Genomic DNA, 24,045 nt, shown 5'->3' on the forward strand with positions numbered 1-24,045 from the left:
GTTAATACAAAATACGAATCGGGTTGTGGTCCCGTGGCTAGTGTCTCGGACTCACGGATCGAAGGTCCGTGTTTCGAATCCCACTCTACCCCAACTTGATTCCCATTTTCTAATAGTGAGTTATTTACAACTCGTTGAAAATGGCCCTCAAAATTCAATATTTGTGTAAATTATAAGAACGCAAATATTTATTTTTAAAAAAAACAAAAAAAATATTTGAACAAAATAAAATGCTAAAAGCAGGTTTTGAGTTGATTATTGCCACATAAAACATTATTTTTTCTATTTGGTTACCCTGATTATTGACTGTGTACGTGTTTTCAAATAAATATTGATGTATTTTTTTTTTTAGATTCTTCGGTTGAACCGTTCATCCCTGGGCAAGACAGCGACGGGGCACGTAGTCAACTTGATGTCCAACGACGTCAACCGCTTCGATGTGGCGGCTTCCTTCGCCCACTACCTGTGGATCATGCCCCTGCAGATCCCCTTGGCCGCCTACCTCATGTGGCGGAGCGTACAAGAGGCAGCATTCATTGGGATAGCTGTGTTGGTCCTCCAAGCTGTTTTCCTGCAAGGTATGCAATGAGGAAGTTCACCGGATTTAAAAAATATGTATATTAGACTAACAACTAAGCAAAGAATTAGCAAAAATTTACAAATCTGCTTTCCATCCATATTTTTACTTTTATTTGCTTTTTATATATATTGATAATTTTTTCATTATGTATTTTTGCATAATTTAATTTAGTACGTACTATTATTTGGTATATAATTTATTGCTCCTATTTCTTATATTTCTTACTATAGTATTGAGTGAGTTTCTAGAAAACATATCTCAATTATCTTCTCAATTATGCTTTTATATATATATTCCTTTTCTGTTGATTTAAATGATACTCTTATTTTGTTTTTTTTTTTAATACTGCTATATTTTTCTATTATTTTGTTGATTTTAATGATACCACTATTTTGTATATTTGATTATGTGTGATTCTTAATTTGTTTAATTTATATTTTTAAAATTATTTCTGATTATCATTTTTGCATTGTATTCTTTGGAATTTGATTATTTATTACATTATAATTTGATGTTATTTTATGTCATTATAATTTGATCTAATTAATCTTACTATGTATTTTTCTTGTTATTTATTGTGGCTTGATACGGGCGTAGCCTAAAAAGCCTTAATAATTTCATAAATATTTAAACAAGTGTAATTTAGAATGAATAAATAAATAAAAAACATTTAAAAAAAATGAAATAAAATAAAAAAAAAGAAAAAAAAAAAAGAAGAAAATAGGTAGGCGACGACCAAAAAATATATGGCATTATCAGATTAACCAAAATCATGTTCAAAAGTCTGGTCATGTCAAAAGCAGACAACCGAAGGGCATGTATGAATTTTGGATGAAGCTAGGGGTGTATAAGGTGTGTTCAGAAAATAACAGGAATTTTATAATTTCGCGGGTTTGGAGAGTCCGATTGTAATATTTTTTATTATATTGGTATACATGCCCCTGAAGTATGCCAAAATTTTCAGCTGTATTCATTGTTTACTTTCTCTATGGCAGCCGCTAAGGTTAAACATGTTCGGCAATTTTTGTAACAAATTTTGCTGCCATGCGTTTCATACCCAAAACATTCGAAGAAATTTTGTGGCATGAGCCAATCGATATGCCAACATCATCAGCGACTTCTCTGATTATGATTCGACGATTGTTCATAACCATTTCATTAACCTTTTCCACGTTTTCATTGGTTGTTGATGTGCTGTGGTGTCCGGGCTGTTCATCAACTTAAACGTCTTCACAGCCATCTTGGAAATGCTTAAACCACTTGTAAACTTTTGTTTTACTCATAGCAGACTCATCATAGGCTTCTGTTAATATTTCACGAACTTTGTTACCCTTAAATTCATTTTTCTACAAAATTTGATACAAATTCTTTGATCCATTTTATTAACAAACGATAATCACCGAGTTCATAAAAACACGTCTAACATTAGCGGGTGCCACGGGTAAACAATGAATACAGCTGAAAATTTTAGCATACTTCAGGGGTCCGTATACCAAATAATAAAAAAAAATGACAATCGGATTCTCCAAACCAGCAAAATTTAAAAATTCCCGCTATTTTCTGAACAGACCTCGTGTGGATACATGTGTGTGGCGGTCCATCCTCTCTGCGTTATCCTACGGAAAATGGTGTGATGGTAGTAGTAGTAAACCTGCTAATGACCGGACATAAGCCTAGACATTCATATTCCCTTATGAAAATAGTATGTGTTAATATATATTTAAATGTACAACCTAATTTATAAAAAAATGCAGTTTCTCATATGTCTTTAGGAGTGTCCCGGCTAGGGAAAACTAGTGGTAAAATGTTTATTTCTTTTCCAGGATATCTGAGCAGATACCAGACGATAATGCGCAAGAAGATTGCCATGCGTACGGACGAACGTGTCAAGTTGATGAGTGAAATAGTGGCCGGGATCCAGGTCATCAAAATGTATGCGTGGGAAAAGCCGTTTGAGAAGCTTGTTGCATTGTCCAGACGGTCAGTATGTTTTTAAAAATTATTTCCTTAAAATATCTTCTGTATGTTCAATGCCAAAAAAAACTAAATATGTTATAAATAAAGTTCAAAGGATTAGGAACTTTTATCTAGAAACTACAGAATTTTAATTATAGTTCTTTTTCAAAATTATGTAATTGAAAACGAATAATTCTTTGATTGGATGATTTCAGAGTGGAAATGAAATTGATCGGAAAGACCGCGTACATCCGCGGCTTCTCCCTCGCCCTAATGGTGTTCATGGAGAGGGTGTCGCTGTACGCGACCATCGTGGCCTTTGTCCTGCAGGGGAACGGTCTCCGCGGAGACGTGGTGTTCTCTATAGCCCAGTACTACAACATGCTGCAGCTGACCGTCTCCATCATGTTCCCCTTCGCCCTGTCCACCTACGGGGAGGCCAGGATCTCTGTCAAGAGGCTGGAGGTAATTTATTTGGATCAATAGTAGGGATGTAACGGATGCAGCTTTTATGACACCCGCATATTTTGAGAAACAATACAAAAATGAAGCACAAGTTTTAAAGTTCAAAGTTTTATTAACAAAAATAAAATGAGCATTTTAGCTCCGTTTTCATTTGTAATAAAATAAGGCAGTCACAAAATTACATTTTGTGCTATGTGGCATTTTATTTTTTTATGAAATGGGAAAAAATGTGTAAAAGAAAGAAAAATATTAAAATTTAAATATGGCATTAAGGTATTTGTTTTACCTTAATGTCATGTTTTAATTATGGTTTTCATTCCCCTATGCCCGGAATTCTAAGGTCTGCCAACAAACATACCAGTCTTGATTTCTTTGATAACAAGTTGTCTTCTTTCAAACGATCACTGAATCAAATTCAATTATAAACACCCCTCTCCCGCTTCCACTCCCACCAATTCCACTATATACCATTGTGTCTTTCTACTTTCTTTTATAAAATTTTTCTATGCATAAATATGTCCTTAAAAATGCCCATTGGGCGTATATATAAATAAATAAACACCTTACTATCATGCCAAAAAAATAAAACAATAGGGTCATATGTCATTTTGCTGTTGTTCAATTTTAAAACGGCCACCTGTAAAAAGTTTTAAAGATTGTTACACGCGTATAGCAAATAAGCTTCTTTGCCACTAAGTTAACAAGTATTCCATACACAAAAATAACTTAGACGAACTATGAGATGATGGTAGGATACGGCGGGACACAGCGTCTAATTACAAAGACAATTACAGTTATCTTCCAATGGCGGTAGTTCTTTTTTCCGTGTTGATTTATATTTATATTTTCGTAAGTAGATACATATTGGTATTTAGCAAATACTCGGTGACCAGTTCAATAGTCTGGCCAGCAGCTTACTAGATGTAGTGGAAATATTAGGCGTCTCAATCGCTTTAGTGTTATGGATTTGCCAAATAGATAGCCTACCACTGTATAAATCACCGCACAACTCTGCTCCAAAATATCTAAGGGAACTATGCATTCCAGATGAACTAGCTGACAGGCGTCTCACGCTTAGATCAGCTACATCTACGGCGAGAGAAAAAGTTATTACACCTCTACGCAAACAGCGCACTAAATTTACCAAGCGCATTAGCGGTCGTAAGCCCTATGGCATGAAATGCTCTCCCAGCAGAGGTGCGAGGCTGTGAAAGTGAGGTGATGTTTCGGAAAAAACTGAAAACCCACTTGTTCTCTAAATCATTTTAATAAATCCGTAGCATGTGACCACAAAATAAACTGTTTTAATTGAATTACAAATTTAAAAGCTTGAATTAAATTTATTTATCTATAGAATCACTATGTAAAGCACCTTGAGGTATTATATTACGAAACTGGCGCTATATAAGTTATCCATCATAATAATACCAGTTTAAATTAAAGAGATGCCACTTGATGCCTCCTCTCTCTTACTCAATAAAATCATTTAAAAAAAAACAATTTATGGTCTAAGACAGGTTGATTGGAGATAAGAAAAAAATTAATTGGGTAACTATAGTGTCATCGGAAAGAGTCGCAATTAATAACTTCTTTTTTTTTTTACATACATTACATTACACTCGAGAGACTGGGGGTAATTTGTTGGAACCGAGAAAATCATAGACTTAAAAAAAGTAACAGTTTAATGTTCTATCAGGAAGCTATAGAAATTGCTAAATTAAAACTAGATAAATAAAGTACAAAAAGTTTTTCTCCTCTACTTCGAAGTAGGTCAGGGGTGGTGCACACCAATCATCCCTTGTATACCTGTAATTATTTTTTCCTTAGGAGTTCATGATGCTGGAAGAGAAGGTGACTAAGGCCAAGATAATTTCCCTCAACGGGTCGGAGAAGGGCGCTCCCATAAGCCGCTCCGACGTCGTGCTGTCCAAAGCCCGCGCCAGCTGGTCTAGTGAGGCCATCGTGGACACCCTCCGCGAGATTTCGCTGAGGATCAAGCCCGGCACTTTCTGCGCCATAGTCGGCCCTGTGGGGGCAGGAAAGGTAAGTCAAGTAAGAGTGCGGAAGTCTGTATGCAAAAAAAACACTGGGAACAATTTCGTTTCGTAAGTTCGTTTGTTCGTCATAGACCCATCTCACTCATTTAACGCGATCAAACTCGTATTTTGCTATCGTACCCTCTCATACAATAAAAATGAATTTACAAATCGCTTGATTTGAATGACAGTTGTTAGCAAAAGTGACGACATAACTTTTTAGAACGTCTAAGGAGTGATTTATATTGACACACGAAAAATCATTTGTATCTGGCATGTTAATTGATTTTTTAAATTATTATTATTATTTTATTTTATTCCAGTAAAATGGCTATATAGTGCAGAGCCAATTCTACCATATAAACATGAACATAATTATAAATATAAACAAAAATATAACAGAGAAAAATATATATAGAGAACACTAATTTTGGAATCTTTTTAATGGCTTTTTTGGAGATAAAACACAACACAAACAGTTGTCTTTGCTTTTTTCATCTATCACCTTATCTTTCAATTATTTTAACTTCTTCAGTCTTTCGTTTTCCATTATTTTTTCTTCGCACATTGCCCTGTATTTTCCACATGTGCATGTGGTAGCAAACAGTGTTCTCTTCGTTTGTCGTTTTCCTTTTCTCTTTGATGTATCAGGCCATAATAAAATCTCATGTAGATTGCTCGATGATCTAAAAGTATTTTCAACTTCGGTGTTTGACGGACCTGGTTCATTCAATCGGCCAGTTGTGGATATTTCTACATTATTTGAAATAAGGTTGTTAGTCACAACTTTTATACATGCTTTTGTGATTGGCTTAGGCCGTATATATAATAAATAAATACTTCAAACCATTTTGAGGGTCTGATAATCTGACTATAATGAGTCTGATTATAATCTGACTGAGGTAATTTTAATAATACTGATAATCTTATTTATTTTAGTGATAATTATATTTTAAAATATATATGAAATCAGGGCCAGCTATTAAATTTTGTACTTCACTGGATTCTAGATAATGTTAAGAAAACAGATAACATTGGGATTGCAAACAAAGAGAAGATTTTAATGTTGATCTCCTTAATGGCCTGTGTGCTTTTGCTAAATCTATAATTATACATCGCATTATAAAATTTCATATCTTGGGCTCAAGTAATTGCATATTAACAACGTATATTACTGTATTAAAATATTTTATCAATTGCCTATGCAAAGAAAAGAAAATCTTTACCATTATTAGATACAAAAACTTGAATGTCTTGATATTTAAATATTATTATTGTGGAAAATGTTGGTCGAAAATGTCAAGTTTTGAGCCGATTAAGAGTCATTAGCAGGAACTTTTGATTTACTTCTTCGATTTAAAGAAATCTCTAACAGAGGCTCATCGATTGCTTGTTGAAGCATATGGTGAAACTGTCTTAAGTAAGAGAAGTTGTCGTGAGCTGTTTCAAAAGTTTAAGAATGGTTATTCTGACATCTAAGACAAAAAACGTAACAGAAGGCCGAAAGTGTACGAAGACGCGGAATTGGAAACATTATTGGATCAATACTCGTGCCATATGCGTGGCTCAACAAGCAATTTCAAATGATTCATAAATAAGGATATTGGGCACCCATATTTATTTGTTTTTTTTATTGTCTGCCAGAGTTCACTGTTCCAAGTCCTCCTGGGAGAACTGCCATTGACTGAGGGTACGATGGACTTGGGAGGAGCGAGCGTGGCCTACAGCTCGCAGGAGCCGTGGCTGTTTGTGGCGACCGTGCGGCAGAATATTCTCTTTGGGCAACCGTTCGACAAAGACAGATACAGGAAGGTAATAATCAATATTTTGTAATATTTGTTTTTGGAACAATAAAAATTACTAGCAACACTCACATAGACACATGCAAAACAAAATCGTAATCTATAGTTGGATAATTTATACAGCGCCATTTTTGTGAAAATCACCCCAAGGGCGCTAGTAATAGTAATACTTTACAACCAACGATGCCCAATGTGTATTTAGTCGTTCTTCCACCGCCAACTAGGTGTGACGTTTAGAATCGAAAACAAAATGTCTGCCTGTGTCATGAAACTATGTAAAAACCTTTCTGATAAATATTGCAAAAAGGATTGTGTAACTTTTCATTGGTAAATATTTGTTCATAAGTGATTAACAAAGCTTAAAACAATAATTGTTTAAACATAAATATTTTTTGTAAATGTCAAACTGTGCCTAGTGGCGCAATTGCGAAGCTCTTCTTACTATCAGGGGTGCACTGATCAGAATACATTAAAAAAATAATATAAATGTTAGTCAATAGTATTTTTGGGTTCTTTAAAACCCAGTGAAAAGAAATTATAGGGTATAGAAAAGGATTTTGTATAGAAATGAATTTTGTAAAAAATCGGAGATAAATCATTAACGCATATTTTTTTTTTAACCTATGTGTCGTATATTGTATATAGGAGTATCGAATGTACGGTTGTCTCAAACACTCTTTACGTCTCACTCTCAATGGTATATTCACGAGCGAGAGAGACAAATTCACGTATCACACAGGCCAGTAGCAAAGTTACCTATATCACTGCCACAGTACGCCAGTTGTGCGCAGTTGCTTTCGGCCATTGTTAGAGGCGTTCCCTTTGTTAGAGCTGCGAACGTCAGCCAATGATTTTTTCATGGTTTTAGCAATTGCCTATGAATTTTTCATTTTTCCGATTTAAGATCTCTAATTTTTTGCATGTGTATTGACACCCAAGGCGCGGATTTTTTTGACACGGTAAGGGAAGGGTTAAAACAAATTATACTTAAATACTTCCTCTTTATATGAGTACTTATGTACCTAAGTTTAGTTTAAATTTCAAGAGGCATAATCTGCCAGTCGAAAAATAGTTTTATAAAATTATATTTTTGATGTTTTATGAGAGTCTTCTGTTTATTGACAATGCAATTTGTTTTCAGGTAGTTAAGGCTTGTTCCCTAGAGAAGGACTTTGACCAGTTCCCTCGAGGAGACCAGACTATGGTGGGGGAGAGGGGAGTCTCTCTGTCGGGCGGACAGCGTGCCAGGATTAATCTTGCTAGAGCTGTATACAGACAGGTAATTAAATGAATCATGGTGAAACAAAGATGGCATTCTCCATTTTTTTTTCATTTTGAGTAATTAAGAAATGAATGTTTTTTCAGTTCTTTTTCCAGAATGCAAAGATAATTTATTATTTTAGTCAATAATAGGGCCTTTCTCTTTTTTTAAACTTTTTTATTTTTAAATAAGCAAAAAATTACGATGGTAACAGTATTAATATTATTTCGTGCGACATGGGATAAATTTTCTACACGGGTTTAAAATACGCTTATTTTGAATTACCCGAAAACGAGGTGTTTTGCACTCTGTTGGGACAAACGGTTAATGATGTAGTGGTCAAGACGGCGGCCTCCGTGGTGTAGTGGTCAAGACGCTTGACTCACGCACGGAAGGTTCCGGGTTCGATTCCCGGTGAGAACACAAAAATTAAAAATGTGATTTTTCTCAAGCCTGGGTGCTCTGTGATGTAATTCACCACTGTAATTAGGCCTCATGGCCTGTTGTGGTGCAAAAAAAATGTTAAATCAATTCTACTCTTTAAAAAAATGATGTTTTGGCGCCAAACTTGTACGCAATGTTTATTAAAAGCGCAGTCGGCGGTCATAATGAGTGATGTCAAAATGACGTGATGCCAACTGCGAGCCATTTTGTATAAATGAAAATTTGTTTTGAATACATTGATAGTCATATCATTTAATTTTTATCTACTAATTATTACATTTAAATCATAAAAATCCGCTCAAAATATATATTGGAATGTTTTAAAAATAATAATAATTGTTTATTTTTTGAAGTACACCCTTTCTCAAAATCCCTTATAGCTTATAAAATATAATTTTTCTCTCAACATGCATTATGTGTTTGCTGTATATTATGTGTAGGCCGACCTTTACATGATGGATGACCCCCTATCGGCCGTCGACTCTCACGTTGGCCGCCACCTGATGAACGAGTGCCTGATGGGCTTCCTGGCCGACAAGACTCGCATCCTCGTAACCCACCAGCTGCATCACCTTAAGTCTGCCGACCATATTGTCATCCTGAGAAACGTAAGTCGATAATAGAACCCTCGTTTTAACACCTGTCTTTTCGTCATCGTCTTGCTCAATGCCGAGGGTCGTGGTCTCCAGACTCACTGATCAGAAGTATGAGGTTCAAACCCCAGTCTACTAGAACTTGAATCTCATTTTCGAATAGTGAGTTATTGATAATTTAGGGTTATATAAATAATAATCTCATTAATCTGGGTCCAGTCTCTAAGATGTCAGAAAGCGATGAAACAATCACTAGTTCCAAATTTGGGATTTAAATATCACTCGCCTTATATTTCTATGATTTAATAACTTATTTTTATAAATAAGTTGCCAATTAAAAATACTTGGTACACTTCCACTTATTTATTCAACCAATTAGCGCTTTCACCCTCTAATGGGCATCAGTCTGAAGATAATTATTTTGATGAAATCATTGAAAATAGGTAAAAATATTTATAATCCCTGATTATGACGGTTTTTGTAATTTTTCTAGCAGTATATTTACACTATAGTCTAGTACATTAATTTTATTTTTATGTAATTCCATTTTTTCCGTACATTTTTTCATTGGTTTAGTGTTTTCCTCAGTTTTACAATTTTTTATTACAGTTTATAAATGACAAATTTCAATATTAAAGGACTGTACGTAGGAGAAACACTCGCTGATAAAAAAAATATTGGCGATTTTATTTATAATCGACATGAATTAGTGTTTTCATCTGGTGGCGAGTTTTTGAACTATCAATATGACTAAAGCAAAGTTTGAAAATATGTGTGTAACAAAAAAAATTAATCATTGTGATATATCTAGTCAAACATGACTGATTTTAGGGCCTCATATGAGGTGTTTGTGTGTGAGAGGGTTCATTTTTTCTTTTCTTATTAGTAACTTCAGGTAAATATTGAATCATTGAATTTTACAGGGGAGGATAGAAATCCAAGGAGCTTATGAAGACGTATATAAGAACCCACTGTTTTCTGAACTGATGGCCGATGAGGATGAAGACTTGGACTCTGAGAAGGCTCTGCAGAAACAGAAATCTTTACTTGAAGTAAGACGTTAATAAATTCTTAAATTTACAATAGATGTCACTTGCTTTCTCCATACTTTCATTCTCTATAGTGGGCCAACACACATGCAAATGTAATATTTAAACCAAGCATATATAAAAAATTTAAAAATGCTGTATGTGGATATGGAAGTCAACTACCTATAGGCGGAATGGTGAATGTTGCAAAAACTATGAAACTCTAAATATTGTTGATATTTTTTTATTTTTCCAGATGAAAAATGTCCCAGAAGTAATCGATTTACTTCCTAAGGATGATGAAGATGATGAAGAAGAGGCCGATGAAAACAAGGAACTTATGGAAAAAGGTAAATATCTGTGTCCGGGCGAAGGAAGAACACAGTTCTGTGTGGGAATTAGAACGAGATTCCTAAACTCGATGACTGCTCTCAGGTGAAAATCCCTTAAAACGGTAATCAAATGGAGATACATATAAGTCCGTCATAGTGGAGTGGTCGGCGCGTTCGTCTGCCGTGCTTAAAGTCCAGGTTTTGATTTCTGGGAGGGGTCTACATGAAATATTTGTTTGTAAGGTGATTTCATTGTCCTTGGACTGGCACTAGCCATTCTTTAACAGATGATCGAGATACGCTGCATTCACTTTACCAAGCAGTGTCCTATGCATCATCAGGTGCGAATAGGGGTTTGCTGATAATGTTGCATGATGATGAAGGTCAAACATAAAACTTAATGTTCCGCATGATTTTAGGGTTGTCGACAATAAAAGACCATTTAAACTTGTACAATACAATACTGTTTTGTCCCAGGACTCAACCATTGTCCACGTCTAAACAGCAATTTGTAGGACAAAACATTGTCCCGAGACATTGCCACGGAGAAAAACTGGCAGGCTACTGCACGGAACAATGATTACCCCCACCACCGTGCGCCTGTCTGTCTGTCGCGCGTTGTCTTTATGCAAACACTTTTGTCTTTGTGTGAACTTATCTGCATTGCAGAACCTACATCTAGAAGTTCCGGAAAGGTTCATTCTAGCAGGGTGTTCCGTCGAAGGCTAATATTAATAATAATTTATTTACATACACATTTAGTTTGCCCTGTTTTTGTATCAGTTCAAAACATTTTGAAACTAAAATGAAATAAACAACACATATTTTATCAGTTGGTTGGAAGAAATTTTCAGTTGGCAATAAACCCGTCGATGTACAAAAAGTTAAATTTAAGAAACAGATTGGTGTAGTGGGTTTTCGCTCAGTGTTAATATTTGTATTTTTCAGGTAACCTGTCCAAATCTGTGTACTACAAGTATCTGAGGTCTGGTGGCGGAGTGTTCCTCCTCTTCATAACCCTGTTAATGATTCTCCTGGCCCAAGCCATCACTTCCATGGGAGACCTTTACCTCACAGCGTGGTGAGTACGCGTGTCTTTTCCCCCATGAAATAACAACATAAGGACAACAGAGTTTGTATTCCACCCTCTGTGGAAAACGTAGGCAGTGTAATTCCCGAAGTTGTGGAGTGGTATGACTAAACTCAAATACTTTCATATTTTCAGTTTAGAATTCAGAAGGATTTTGACTGGTTTAATATTCTTGCACAAATTAATATCTAACTGTGCCCATGATATTCTTGCTCAGATTAACCATAATGTACCTCGCCGTAACTTGTGTACCAATGCTGTCTTTGCTGTGGGAAATTATAAAACCAACATCGGATTCTTTTCCCCTCTGCCAAGGATCCTCAGAACAGTGAATGAAATCTCATTAAACGGTGCTGTCGATGTGTTCTTACAGCAAGGGCAGGCATTCAAGAAGCAAGCGGTGTTGTCACTCCTGACTCGCGATGACACACTTGCCATGTCCGCCTAGATTATGCCATATTTATACATTTTGTTAATTACGCCTTTTGTAAATTTAAATAGATTTTAAGACTGTTTAGATTAAGTATTACTTATTAATGCTAATCTTTTAGGGCTTACTTAAGCCTGTTGATTGGTTTAAAAAAAAAACAACTTAGAGATTGCAAAAATAAGTCTCGCTGCGGCATTTAATACAGACTGTAGGCGAGTCATTTTAACCAGCTAATGACAGGTCATAAGCCCTGCAGATGCCTAGACTTCTATATTTCATTTCTAAGATGTTCTTCATCTCTGTTGTAATATGTTAATATTAACAGGTTCCTAGGGGGTTGAATCCAGTCCTCGTCTACAAATATTTGTACAAACTCAAAATATTGTTGACTATTATATTTCGTTAACTTTTGATGGTATCAAAAGCAAACTTAAAAATCTTCACCAAAAACTTTATTATGGATGCCAAAATAAACTATACATATGCCGACTGGTTTTGAGTCGTAGCCGTCTCTTCGTCAGGACACAAATTAAACCAACATGCGAAACCCATAATTGTTGCACAAAATATAAAACCAACATGCGATGCATTTTACTATGCAACTCTTACATGAACTGGTTAGGTTATGAAAATTTTTGATGTTTTGAGAGAAATAGTTGAGAAAAGAATGAGGGGATGAAGGAAGGGGCGTGAGTTTAATAGGTATAGGGTGACCACTACAATGGAACATGGTATAATAGACTGAGGGTATTAGAAGCAAAATTAGAAATCTCCACCAAAAATGGAAAATGAGTTATTGATGTCAAAATAAACTATACCTAAAAACCTACCTACTCAAATAAAGGCTTAATTCAAAACCGTCTCTAAATCTTGCAAAAACAGATTTCAATTATACATTTGTTACCGCAAATGTAGCGTTCTCCATTGAGTTGGTGAAGCATAATTAGAAATATCACAATTCTTTTTCAATTTTTTTTGCAAATATTTCAGTAACTCCTTCGATGGAGATTTCTAAATTTGCTTATAATGGGTTCATAATTTGACTTTTGAAATTTGATGGAAAAGGTAAAGAAATATGTATAAAGTTAACATTGACGGCAAGTTCGCCTTGCATGTTTGAGATAAGATAAGTTATTTTTTGTTTTGTACACCATTTTGTGAAAAGGACCTAAATGATATTGTTATGGTATTTGTTACAATCAATATAGTGTCAAGTTTCCGCAAACCAAGTTTTGTAAAATTTCCATTGAAAATAAACGTAAAAATGGCATTTTTCAATAAAAAGTTATAAAAGCGCCATCTATGAATAATTAGTTTCATATTTTCGTTTAGAATTGCCTTAACCCAAAATGTAATGGAAACTATAAATATAAGTTAGAAGTTAATGAATAGAAGGCAGATAACTGCTAAACTGTCGATATGTACACAAAAATAGATTCATATTATTATTTTTTTATTTTTTTTACAATATAAATAAGAGGTAAAACAGAGTATTAAGAATTTATGTAAATATGTAATTATAAATGGAATTAAGTTGTAAATAAGTTATACAGTATGTAAAGTGTATGTAATATAGATACTAACACACTAACTTGTATGTATAGTACTAACACATGTGTAAATATTTCAATAAGATATCTTAAACTTGACACTGGCTAGAACACCCCAGTTAGGGGTGAAAAAAGCCAAAAAACTAAGAAGAAGAAGAAGAAGAGTATTAAAAAAATAAAGGATAATTACATAGTAATAAAATACATATTAACAGTAAAAATAGTCAACAAAAATCCCACAAAGGCATTCCTTGTTCGTGGTTATACAAGAAATGTTTATGAATTTTTGCTCCTATAATAAACAGGTATAATATTTTTGTGTAATATAAGTAAGAGAAAAGAAAATATTCTGAAAAAGGTACTTTTTTATTTTATAGCAATTAAAAAAGGAAATAAAAAATATAAAAAAACATAAGAATATTCTTTATTATTAAAGGGAAACAAAATACATCATAGAAAAAAAGAGTTAATATCTTAAGTTCGAAATCCAGGATAGTGTGTATTTTTTAAAAGAAGGAAAATTTCGAAAGTATATTATCCGCAGAAGCAGTACTCAGCAAGCAAATTGCTCTATTAATGGGTGAATTCTGACGTGCATTTGTACGGCTTCTAGGTGCGTAAAACAGTGCATGAGATCTCGCTCAAGTATAATATCACTTTTTTATCATTATTCTGACACCAACACATTTTTTTCACATAGCGTTTTTAAAATATAATATTCAGTCACATTAAACTCCCTCGTTCTTTTTTTCATTTCAGGTCTAACAACGCAGAGTACACAACCGCGGGGGACAAATTCTTCTTGGATAATATTACTGATTCGACGGATTTCAATAGCAATTTCTCCGACGTCACAACTCCCGTCAATCTGATGGGGATCCAGATGGATGCCGTGAACCAGGCCATCGAGATCGATCCGAACACGACGGTCGTCGACCTTCTGGAAGAGTCTTTCGAAGACCCCATCACGGCTATATACGTCTACACCGGATTCATCATCGGCTGCATTGTGCTGACTACCATAAGGTAACGGATGAAAACATTCTGTCATATACACATGACTGAGGTTTATTAAAGATTTGAATGGACTGGACATGTTGCCTGTACGGTACACTACAGATTTAATAAACGCCTTGCTAGTATGAACCTTCCTATACACATTCGAATGATGAATGTATGTGAGTTCATTGGAAGCAAAGATAGCAAACTCCCGTTTTGGTGTTTTCGAGAAAAATAACATAAACTGCTCTGCTTCACTAATGCCAAAGAGAGTCTTCATGTTAGAAATGTTATTTTCACTGAACTTAAACTTTAAGATACTAATAAATCAGCTTTAATAGAAACACGAATTCAAAAAACTTTCTTGTATGGCACGGCCATTTTGAAAATTTAAATCTCAAGCCTGTCATTGGCCGAATAAAATGGTTGATGGATATTGCTATGTTTGCTTCCAAACACTATTTTCAAACCATCAGAAGTATGATTTTAAACTACATTTGAAACTCAACTCATGATTTTTATAAAAATAAAGTTGACAAACCTCAGAATGACATCATAACCAAAAAATTTTTTTGAGGGTTGCTATCTTTGCTTCCAATGCCCTCATTATTTTTGTGTTTTTAAGTTTAAATACGTAAAATTATTTGAAAACTTTTTTTAAAATTTAATTAAAAAACCACATTGTAATATTGATTGAAAAAATACAAAACAATTTTATTGAAATCATTCAAAATAGGTTAAAAATATTCACAATACCCAATATTTGTAAATGATTTTTAAAAAATGTAATTCCCTCTTTTCATACGTTTTTCCCTCACTCAGTTGCAAACTTTTGGTACTCCCTTAAAAAACGTAAAAAAGGGGGTTTAACTATATATGTTTATGTATTTTACAATGTGAAAATTTTTATAAATTTTTATTATTTATATTTTTCTATTATTATTTTGTATATTGTTTTGATTATTTTGCATATTGTTTTGATTACTTGTATATTGTTTTAATATGTAAATAAATATTTTTGATTTATATATCGAAAAGTCTCGACTTAACACGGAATTTTCTAACAAGTCGGGACATAAAAAACAAATAATTGTGTCTATGTAAAAATGTGTATTTTGTGCATTAAATAAATAAATAAATAAATAAATAAAAAAATGTTTGTACGATGTCCCCACAGATCTATTCTCTTCTTCTGGGTGAGCGTCCGCGCCTCCATCAACCTCCACGACACAATGTTCGGGAACATCTTGCAAGCGACCATGAGATTCTTCGACACCAATCCTTCCGGGAGGATCCTCAATAGATTCTCTAAGGATATGGGAGCCGTGGATGAAACACTGCCCAAATTCTTCCTTGAAGCTATTCAGGTGAGATGAAGACCGTAGAAGTAATGTGCAGTAAAATTGATTCATTAGACTTCAAAAAACAATGTTTTGAGTATGTCCAAATATTTGTACCCAGACTGGATTTCTTCCCTACTGAGTTATTTAGATCTAAATTTGTTGCAACAGAGAGGGAAAACATATTTGAGAATGGGATATGGAAGCATAGGCATTTACAGGACTTATGACTTGTAATTTATTTATACTTTTACATTGTTTGTATACTTTTTTTTTTATACAGACTCCCTCACTGGGGTGTCCCGTGCCGAGGGAAATATTTTACAAAATGTCAAACATGCCTTAAATTAGTTATTTGATAAAGTTAACATAATAATAATAATAAAAAAACATAATGAATCCAATTAACCTAATTATCATAAACATAATAAACAATATAAACTTAAATAATCATAAAAACCATAACCAATTTATATGGACCAAATTTCATTAACAGTACACACATTTTACCTATTTGGCTTGATCCACTCATCGATCCGTGTGCAACCCACCTCCACTATCCATTTCTTAATAGCTGGCTGGTTTAATAATAATAATGGTTTAATAATTGACTGGTTTAAGTGGCCACTTTACACACTTTGTTACATTCACCATTCTGCAATTCTACATATCCTCAACTCTTCCATCTGTTGACTTTTGTGAATTTGTTTTGTTGACTTCCCTTCTCAAAAATGCTTTTCCTCTCCGTTGCAACAAATTTCGATCAAAATAACTCTCTAGGGAGGAAATTCAGTCAGTCTTCAATCATTTGGACATACTCAAAACATTGTTGATTAAAATAGCTGGTATTAGAAGCAGTATAAAAATTTGTGAAATGGTTCAGCCGGATGAATTTCACCCACATGATATTCAGCTTTTTTACTTCACAACAGATGGAAGAGTTGAGGAAATGTGGATGTTTAAAAGGCAGAATGGTGAATATTACACAGTGTGTGTCAAGTAGCCACTTAAACCAGCCAATGACACATCATAAGCCCTATAAATGCCTAGACTTCCATATCTCCTTCTCAAAAATGTTTTCCTTCTCTGTTGCAAAATTTTAGGTTCCTTTATATTTATTATTTTATTTTATTGGAAACAAAAAGTAGAAAATGATATAATAACATTAAAAAAAAACGGTTTAAAGACAGACCAGCGAAGTTTCTAAATAAAAATCATACATATTAAATTGTGGTACAACAAAAGGGTGTTAGTGTGTATTTGTATGAGAGTAAGTGTAGATGTGTGTTTGTGTGGGAGTAAGTGTTCAGGTGTGTGTAAGTGTTAGCATCATTAAATAGCTAGTGGGATCGTATCGCAGCCAGAAATAATGAGTCTTAATTTATTTTTGAATAAATTAAGGGGCGTGTTAAATATATCAATAGATGAAAAAAAAGCATTATAGTTAGAGCAAGAACAATAGAGGAAAGAGTGGTGTGCATAGTTAGTGCTACAGACTGACAGATGGAATAAATACTTATTTCTTGTCACGCGAAAGGGGACATTAAGATTAATTTCGGAGAGTAGGTTAAAAGAGTCTACTTTATTATTTAATAATTTATATTAATATCATAATTCAGATATAGTGCGTCAGATATATTATAAGTTTGTTTTAAAGAAATATGAATATATCCTTTTCTAAAATGTACTCTATCACTGTTGTAACAAATACTGGTCAATCCCTAACAAAGATTTCTTAGCAAAGCAAACCCAACAGACCCTACCTATCCCTTACATATATGTTTATGTTGCAGGTGTTTATGGTCGGTCTCGGTATCTTGGTGATGGTGGCCATCAAGTGCCCATTCATGCTCATCCCGATGGTGGTGCTGGCCGTTGTCTTCTACAAGATGACCGTTGTGTACTTAGCCACTGCCCAAGACGTCAAGAGGTATTGCCCAACTTTTTTTCTTTTTTCAAATTTAGTCTTAAAATAGTACAAACATAATGCATGAATGTCCTAATATTAACTTATGTACAGTAAATATAAAAAAATATTGTTTGAAAAATATCAAAATCTTTTTAATAAAATCATTGAAAACAGGTAAAAATATTAAACATTCCCAATAATGCCAGGTAACAGTTACAATTTTTTGAGCGGCATATTTATACTAGAACATAAATTTAGTTTTTATGTAATTATATTTTTTTTTTTTTTTCCATACATTTTTTATTTCTTCACTTTAGCTTTTTCCTCAGTTTTACACTTTTTTTGTTGATCCCTTGAAAAATGTAAAAAAAAAGTTTTACTGTGTTTAATTTGTGTAAAATCACTAAAACAAATTTAATACGCCAACCGGTTTCAGAACATGACAGTTCCTTTGTCATGGCTTAAAAATAAACTAACACTAAATATTTTGAGCAAAAAAATAGTGCAACCATTTTAAAAGTATAAACCTGTATTCGGTATTCTGCAAACGCTTATTACATAATGCATATTTTTTTAGGTTAGAAGGAGTGACAAGAAGCCCCGTATTCTCCCACCTGTCGGCAACTCTGGCTGGCATCAGTACCATCCGAGCCTGCGGTGCTCAAGAAATGCTCAAAAAGGAATTTGACAAGCACCAGGATGTTCACAGTGGCGCCTGGTTGGTCTTATATCATAACATTTAAAGGGTACACGGCAAAAACAGGCTCGTTAACAAATAATGAATTTTATGGGTATGCAAAAAGAAGATAAAAAACATTATATGTGGGCTACCGCGTTCTTATATTTAATAAAGTTGATTTTCAGTTAAAGGTGATGACACATTGGACGTTTTTGTATTGACAACTTATCATGTTGAATTAATTTAGCATCTTCTCTGTTTATTTGATAAGGAAAATATAAAGTGACTTTAATTTTGTTAAAGCCTTAATTACAAGTTACTGGAATTGTGTAAATAAAAACCGTTTTTACAGTTGCATAGGTATATTTGGAGATGCAAAGAAAAGTTCTTACACAAAAGCTTATAGAGTTCTAAATAAAACTACTACCCAACAATTAATAGTAAATAGTGGGGTAGGGCATCGTAGAAAGGATGATGGTATTTTTCCATAACCGATTTCATATTTTGTAGATGCTTGAATTTTTCTTCTGATATTAGAAACTGGGCTTTGTATAAATTCTCGGAGTAAATAATCATGTTCTGACTTTTGCGGCCACTCGGTAATATCTCCGAATTGGAAGAATAATCCAATGTAAAACACGCACATCATCCGGTGAATATTGGAATTGTTTTATTATATGTCGACAACTACTGGATCCCCTGCCTTTCTGCTTGGCGTTATAGATGTATTTTTTAAAAACTTATAGTGAAATACCTCCAATGTGGAGAGCCATGTGGTCGAGGGGAAGTTACAGTTGGACAACACATTGGAGGTTTGTTTTTCTCAAATATTTTTATTTGAGTGATACATAGCACATTAAAGAAATTACAGAACGATCCGGGCCAAAGTGAAGAACAAGAATATGAAATAAAAGCATTTTGGAAAAATTAGTGAAGGTATTACACACCCAGCGATGGTATAAAGAAAGAATTCTTGATTGAGCATAGATTGAAAGAAACATGACACATATACATATTGTATCGTCTTTTTGGTTCTGGAACTCGACGCTAGAGAAAGTCGTGAAAATACTTTTTTGATTAAAGTTCACTTTGTTTATCGAGCAGAGTTAGTTGTACGCGAGTAGGTTTTTCAGATGAGCCACGAACAGGGCGTAGATATTCAGTATAATAAGACTTCTTAAGCGCGAAGATAAGACGTATGATGTAGAGGAAGTGAGATCCGTTTGCAAAGACCGAGTGATATGGCTTTTACCCTGTCCACCTACCCTCACAATTTAAATAAATTGTTTTGATTGAGTATTTTTCCACAGGTATATTTCCATAGCGGCGAACACTGCCTTTGGATTGTGGCTGAGCAACTTCTGTTGTGTTTTTGTGGCCATCGTCACATTCACTTTCCTCATTATTGGCAAAGGTATGTCGTGAATTTTGTCCCATACAGTTTGTTGATGTGATCGATTTGAAATTTAAAATTTGCATTTTTTAATATAAATAATATAGGTAAACTTAAATTAAATGTAAACATAAATACGCAGTGTATAGAACTATCTGAACATTTTGTTATTTATCTCTATAATATATTAAGTCTTCTTTGTATATTCTCACGTGTAAAAATATTTAAAAAAAAGTATATTGTTAAATGTCCTCGGCATGGGTAACCACAGAAGTGAGGTCACATTATTTTTATTATTAATCTTTGTTCATTATGTGGAAATTTTTTTTAAAAAAATACAAGAAATTAATATGCGCACAAAAATTGGAAAATTTAAATAAAATTTTTGTGAAAATTTAAATAAAAATGATAAACAGGAAACAAGAAAATAATGCAGTTTATCCACATTTGAACTCAAAGTAATTGACAATATTTTGAGATTCAACCCCCCGGGATTTATTGATATATTACAGGCTTATGACCTATCATCGGTGGATTTAAGCGACCACTCTACATACTGTGTAACATAAGCCCTGTAAATGCCTAGACTTCTATATTCCCTTCTGTAAAATGTTCTTCATCTCTGTTGTAATATATTAAAGCAATTACTTAAATGTGGCAAAAACCTATTCTATATTAAAAAGCAGTATATCCATTGTTAAGGCCTAAGACACATAAGCAGCCAATTAGCAGGCTGCTGACGCAGTATTTTGTGTACTTATTCAGTCCCACATCGCTTTTTGGAGATTTCAATTTCAATTTATTTATTTTATAAACGTTTATGTACATTACAAAATATTTCAATGCATTCATAAAACGAAAAAATTAATACTAAAATTTAAATATACAAAAATGGTAAAATAAAAATGCCCAGCAATTATAGAGAAAGAATGCTATCCTCTCTGAACTTTTTTTCACTAATTTAAAAGATGTCAATATCCGAAGAGATACAGTTGAGTAAAGACATTGCTCTTCCTACTGGCATTATCATCGGCAGGTTGGTTCTGCAAGCAGGAAGATAAAACAGCTTAAGCTGTCTATGTCTAAGGTAGTCATTAGGAACATAAAGAAAAATACTCTCCGTTACACCTATGTTGATCGTAATACCACGGATCAATCGGAAAGAATATATAAGCAAGTATGCATTTCTTCTTTTCTCCAAACTATTGTAGCCAAGCATTCCCAGTATGAAGTCAGACGGGTACAACCGCGGATAATATCCGCACTCCCTTAAGTAAAGATACCTCAGAAATTTCTTCTGAACCATCTCCAGCATAAGAGAGTACTTCAATTCGTGGGGTGCCCAGATCAGAGATCCACACTCAAGTTTGCTTCGCACCAATGAGTTGTAAAGAAACCTTAGAACACGAGTATTCAAGAACACCTTAGCTGTTCAGAGAACAAATCCCAACATTTTGCCCGCATTATGTGAGTATGAAATCTCAGTCTAGAATCAAACATAACTCCCAGATGCCACTTTCTTCATAAGGACTGCGGTATATTATATTACACGGTATTTCCCACAGAGAACGTGAAGGCGGGCGACGTCGGCCTGGCCATCAGCCAGTCTCTCATCATGACGGGCATGCTGCAACACGGCATCCGCCAGGCCACGCAGGTCGTCACGCAGATGACGAGCGTGGAGCGCGTGCTCCAATACACGCGGCTGCCGGCCGAGCCAGGGCTGGGGGCGCCGCCGGCACCCAGCGGCTGGCCACCCAAGGGGCGTCTGCAGTTCCGGGGGGCGAGCCTGCGCTACTGGGAGGCCGGCGAGCCCGTGCTGAGGGACCTCAACGCGGTGATAGAGAGCGGGTGGAAGGTGCGATAGTCACAACTCTTCCAAACTCCTTACCCAGTCCCGCATTCTACGCATTCCTATTTATAATCATGTAAAATGTTACACAAGTATTTTTAGAAAACATCTATTTGTACAAGCTCTATCTGTCCACTAAAAACAGCTGTATAAAATACAAAAGATCTTGTAAGGATTTTTCCATTATTTTATTTTTTAAAGCTATTTTTTACTAAGTTTTTTTTAAATAATATGTTCCAGATACTAGACATTTGTTAATACACACAATGTTTCAATATTTCAACACAACGGAGCGGTTTATTATATAAAATAACACAACAAAAACAAACCATCACGCCGTTTCCCCATAAGGGTAGGCAGAGAGGATAGAATGTCACATTGCTCTATTAAGAAAGGAGCTCTGCTTTGGTTTGGACATGTAGAGCGAATGGACAGTGAAAGAACGGCTAAAAATATTTACTATGCGAATTTTGATGGATGCAGAAACAGAGGAAGACAGAGAAAGACATGGCATGACCAAATCCAATAAATACTTGAAGATGGACATGTCAATAATCGGCGCGCGTGCATTAGAAGATGTATGAATGTAGAGGAAGCGAGATCTGTATGCAATAGATTTAGTTACATTTACATTTTCCTTCTTTTAAGAAACACACACTATCTTGAATTCAAACTAGAGATATTAACTCTTTCTTTCTATGATATATTTTGTTGCCCTTTAATAATGAGGAATATTTTTATGTTTTTATTTCCTTTTTTAATTACTACAAAATAAATAAGTACCTCATGATTTTTTACAGAATATTTTATTTTCTCTTTCTTATATTACACAAAAATATTATACCTGTCTATTTATTAAAGGAGCAAAAATTCATAAACATTTCTTGCTATGTGTATTTCATTGCTATGTAATTATCCTTTATTTTTGGAATACTCTGTTTTACCTCTTATGTTTATTGTAAAAAAATAAAAAAAATAAAATAAATAAAAGAGAGTCAAGAGTCAGATTTCCGCTCACTCCATACTCCGATAACACCTTCCATAATTTTTCTCTGGCAACTCTATCAAACGCTTTTTGCAGATTGACAAATGCGCAGGAAAGCTTTTGGTTTCGTAAAGCAAATATTTGATCCATACATTCTCTTCGAAGAGGATATAAAATAATGTATTGTTTTTTTGGTCAGGTTGGCATAGTAGGACGCACTGGAGCAGGGAAGTCCTCTCTTATCGCCGCCCTCTTCCGCCTCGCCATAGTTGATGGAGAAATCATTATCGATGGCAAGGACACTAAAGACATTAAGCTGCAGGTAAAGCGGAAAAACTTTTTTTTAAAATATATTTATTCATCAATGCATTAGCAAACCTAATATTTGAGGTCATTGCAAGTGAACTAACTGACGTTTTAAAGGTGAAGTGAACTTATTGCTTATATTATATTTCTGTAATCAGTATATTATTATTATCCCAAATAAAATAAAATAAATAAATAAATAAATATTAGGGAAATATCCCATACGAACACAGTTAAAAATTTGTGAAATGTCAAATAATACTCAAATTAATAATGGAGTGCTTTACAATACTCGTAAATTGTGGAAATTTACTTTTAAAATAAGTGTTCAGTTGGTCAGACCGTGAATTTACTGTGTGACAAGTTTGGCGACAAAATTATTTCCACGGCCCTGTTAATTGGCCCCCATGATCCTGTGAATTGACGCCATTGGATTATTTCCTATGGGGCTACATTAAGTCCATGGTCTATGGAAATAAACCAACAACTTTTGAAGCATTGGAAGCCAATATAACACACTTTATCTTTAAAATAACGCCGGATTTGTTGGAAAAAGTGGCTAAAAATTGACTTGATTGGTTTCAATAATTTATATAATTTTTTTCATTGTACAATTTAATGCTTCAGTTTTCATCGTGTTCATGAAAATACAATGGAACCTCATATTAGTTTCAAAATAACACTGTCCAATAAATAAATTCAAACAAAATTTTTAACATAATTTAACAATGTGTAATAGTAATATAATTTTATTATTCTTTATTAGAATGCCCTGAAGGGTGAATGCTTTTTTACTTATTTAATATAAATATTATAGTGATGGTGAATAACCAGGAAGCAGAGCGTAATGCTCTGGCGAAAAGTACCTAGTTAGCACTATGCGAAGGAACTGATAAAAGGGTAGTCGCAAAATTTTGCTTTTGACCTAATAAAGCTCAGCCGAAATCAAAGAAGGGTTATCACTAGAGCCCGCCCAGGGCACTGCGATTGAGAAAAGAAACTTCTAGATGTAGGT

General features: G+C 34.2%; 1 protein-coding gene across 1 annotated transcript in view; it reads left to right on the forward strand.

Annotated features, from left to right (window-relative positions):
• Positions 1-24,045, forward strand: part of Cftr (CF transmembrane conductance regulator) — a 91,029-nt gene that overhangs the window by 63,593 nt on the left and 3,391 nt on the right. Inside the window, exons 4-20 of the mRNA XM_088226802.1 lie at positions 353-578; positions 2,404-2,560; positions 2,752-3,001; positions 4,829-5,044; positions 6,682-6,849; positions 7,981-8,118; positions 8,985-9,152; positions 10,061-10,189; positions 10,422-10,515; positions 11,446-11,578; positions 14,327-14,593; positions 15,744-15,933; positions 17,700-17,836; positions 18,393-18,533; positions 19,805-19,908; positions 21,453-21,745; positions 22,924-23,046. Coding sequence (XP_088082928.1) covers positions 353-578; positions 2,404-2,560; positions 2,752-3,001; positions 4,829-5,044; positions 6,682-6,849; positions 7,981-8,118; positions 8,985-9,152; positions 10,061-10,189; positions 10,422-10,515; positions 11,446-11,578; positions 14,327-14,593; positions 15,744-15,933; positions 17,700-17,836; positions 18,393-18,533; positions 19,805-19,908; positions 21,453-21,745; positions 22,924-23,046 — 2,934 coding nt within the window. The remainder of the gene's footprint in view (positions 1-352; positions 579-2,403; positions 2,561-2,751; positions 3,002-4,828; positions 5,045-6,681; positions 6,850-7,980; positions 8,119-8,984; positions 9,153-10,060; positions 10,190-10,421; positions 10,516-11,445; positions 11,579-14,326; positions 14,594-15,743; positions 15,934-17,699; positions 17,837-18,392; positions 18,534-19,804; positions 19,909-21,452; positions 21,746-22,923; positions 23,047-24,045) is intronic.

Source organism: Micrasema longulum, unplaced genomic scaffold (assembly GCF_059751315.1).
Source record: "Micrasema longulum isolate JH-2025_06_02 unplaced genomic scaffold, ASM5975131v1 h1tg000469l, whole genome shotgun sequence".
Taxonomy (NCBI): domain Eukaryota; kingdom Metazoa; phylum Arthropoda; class Insecta; order Trichoptera; family Brachycentridae; genus Micrasema; species Micrasema longulum.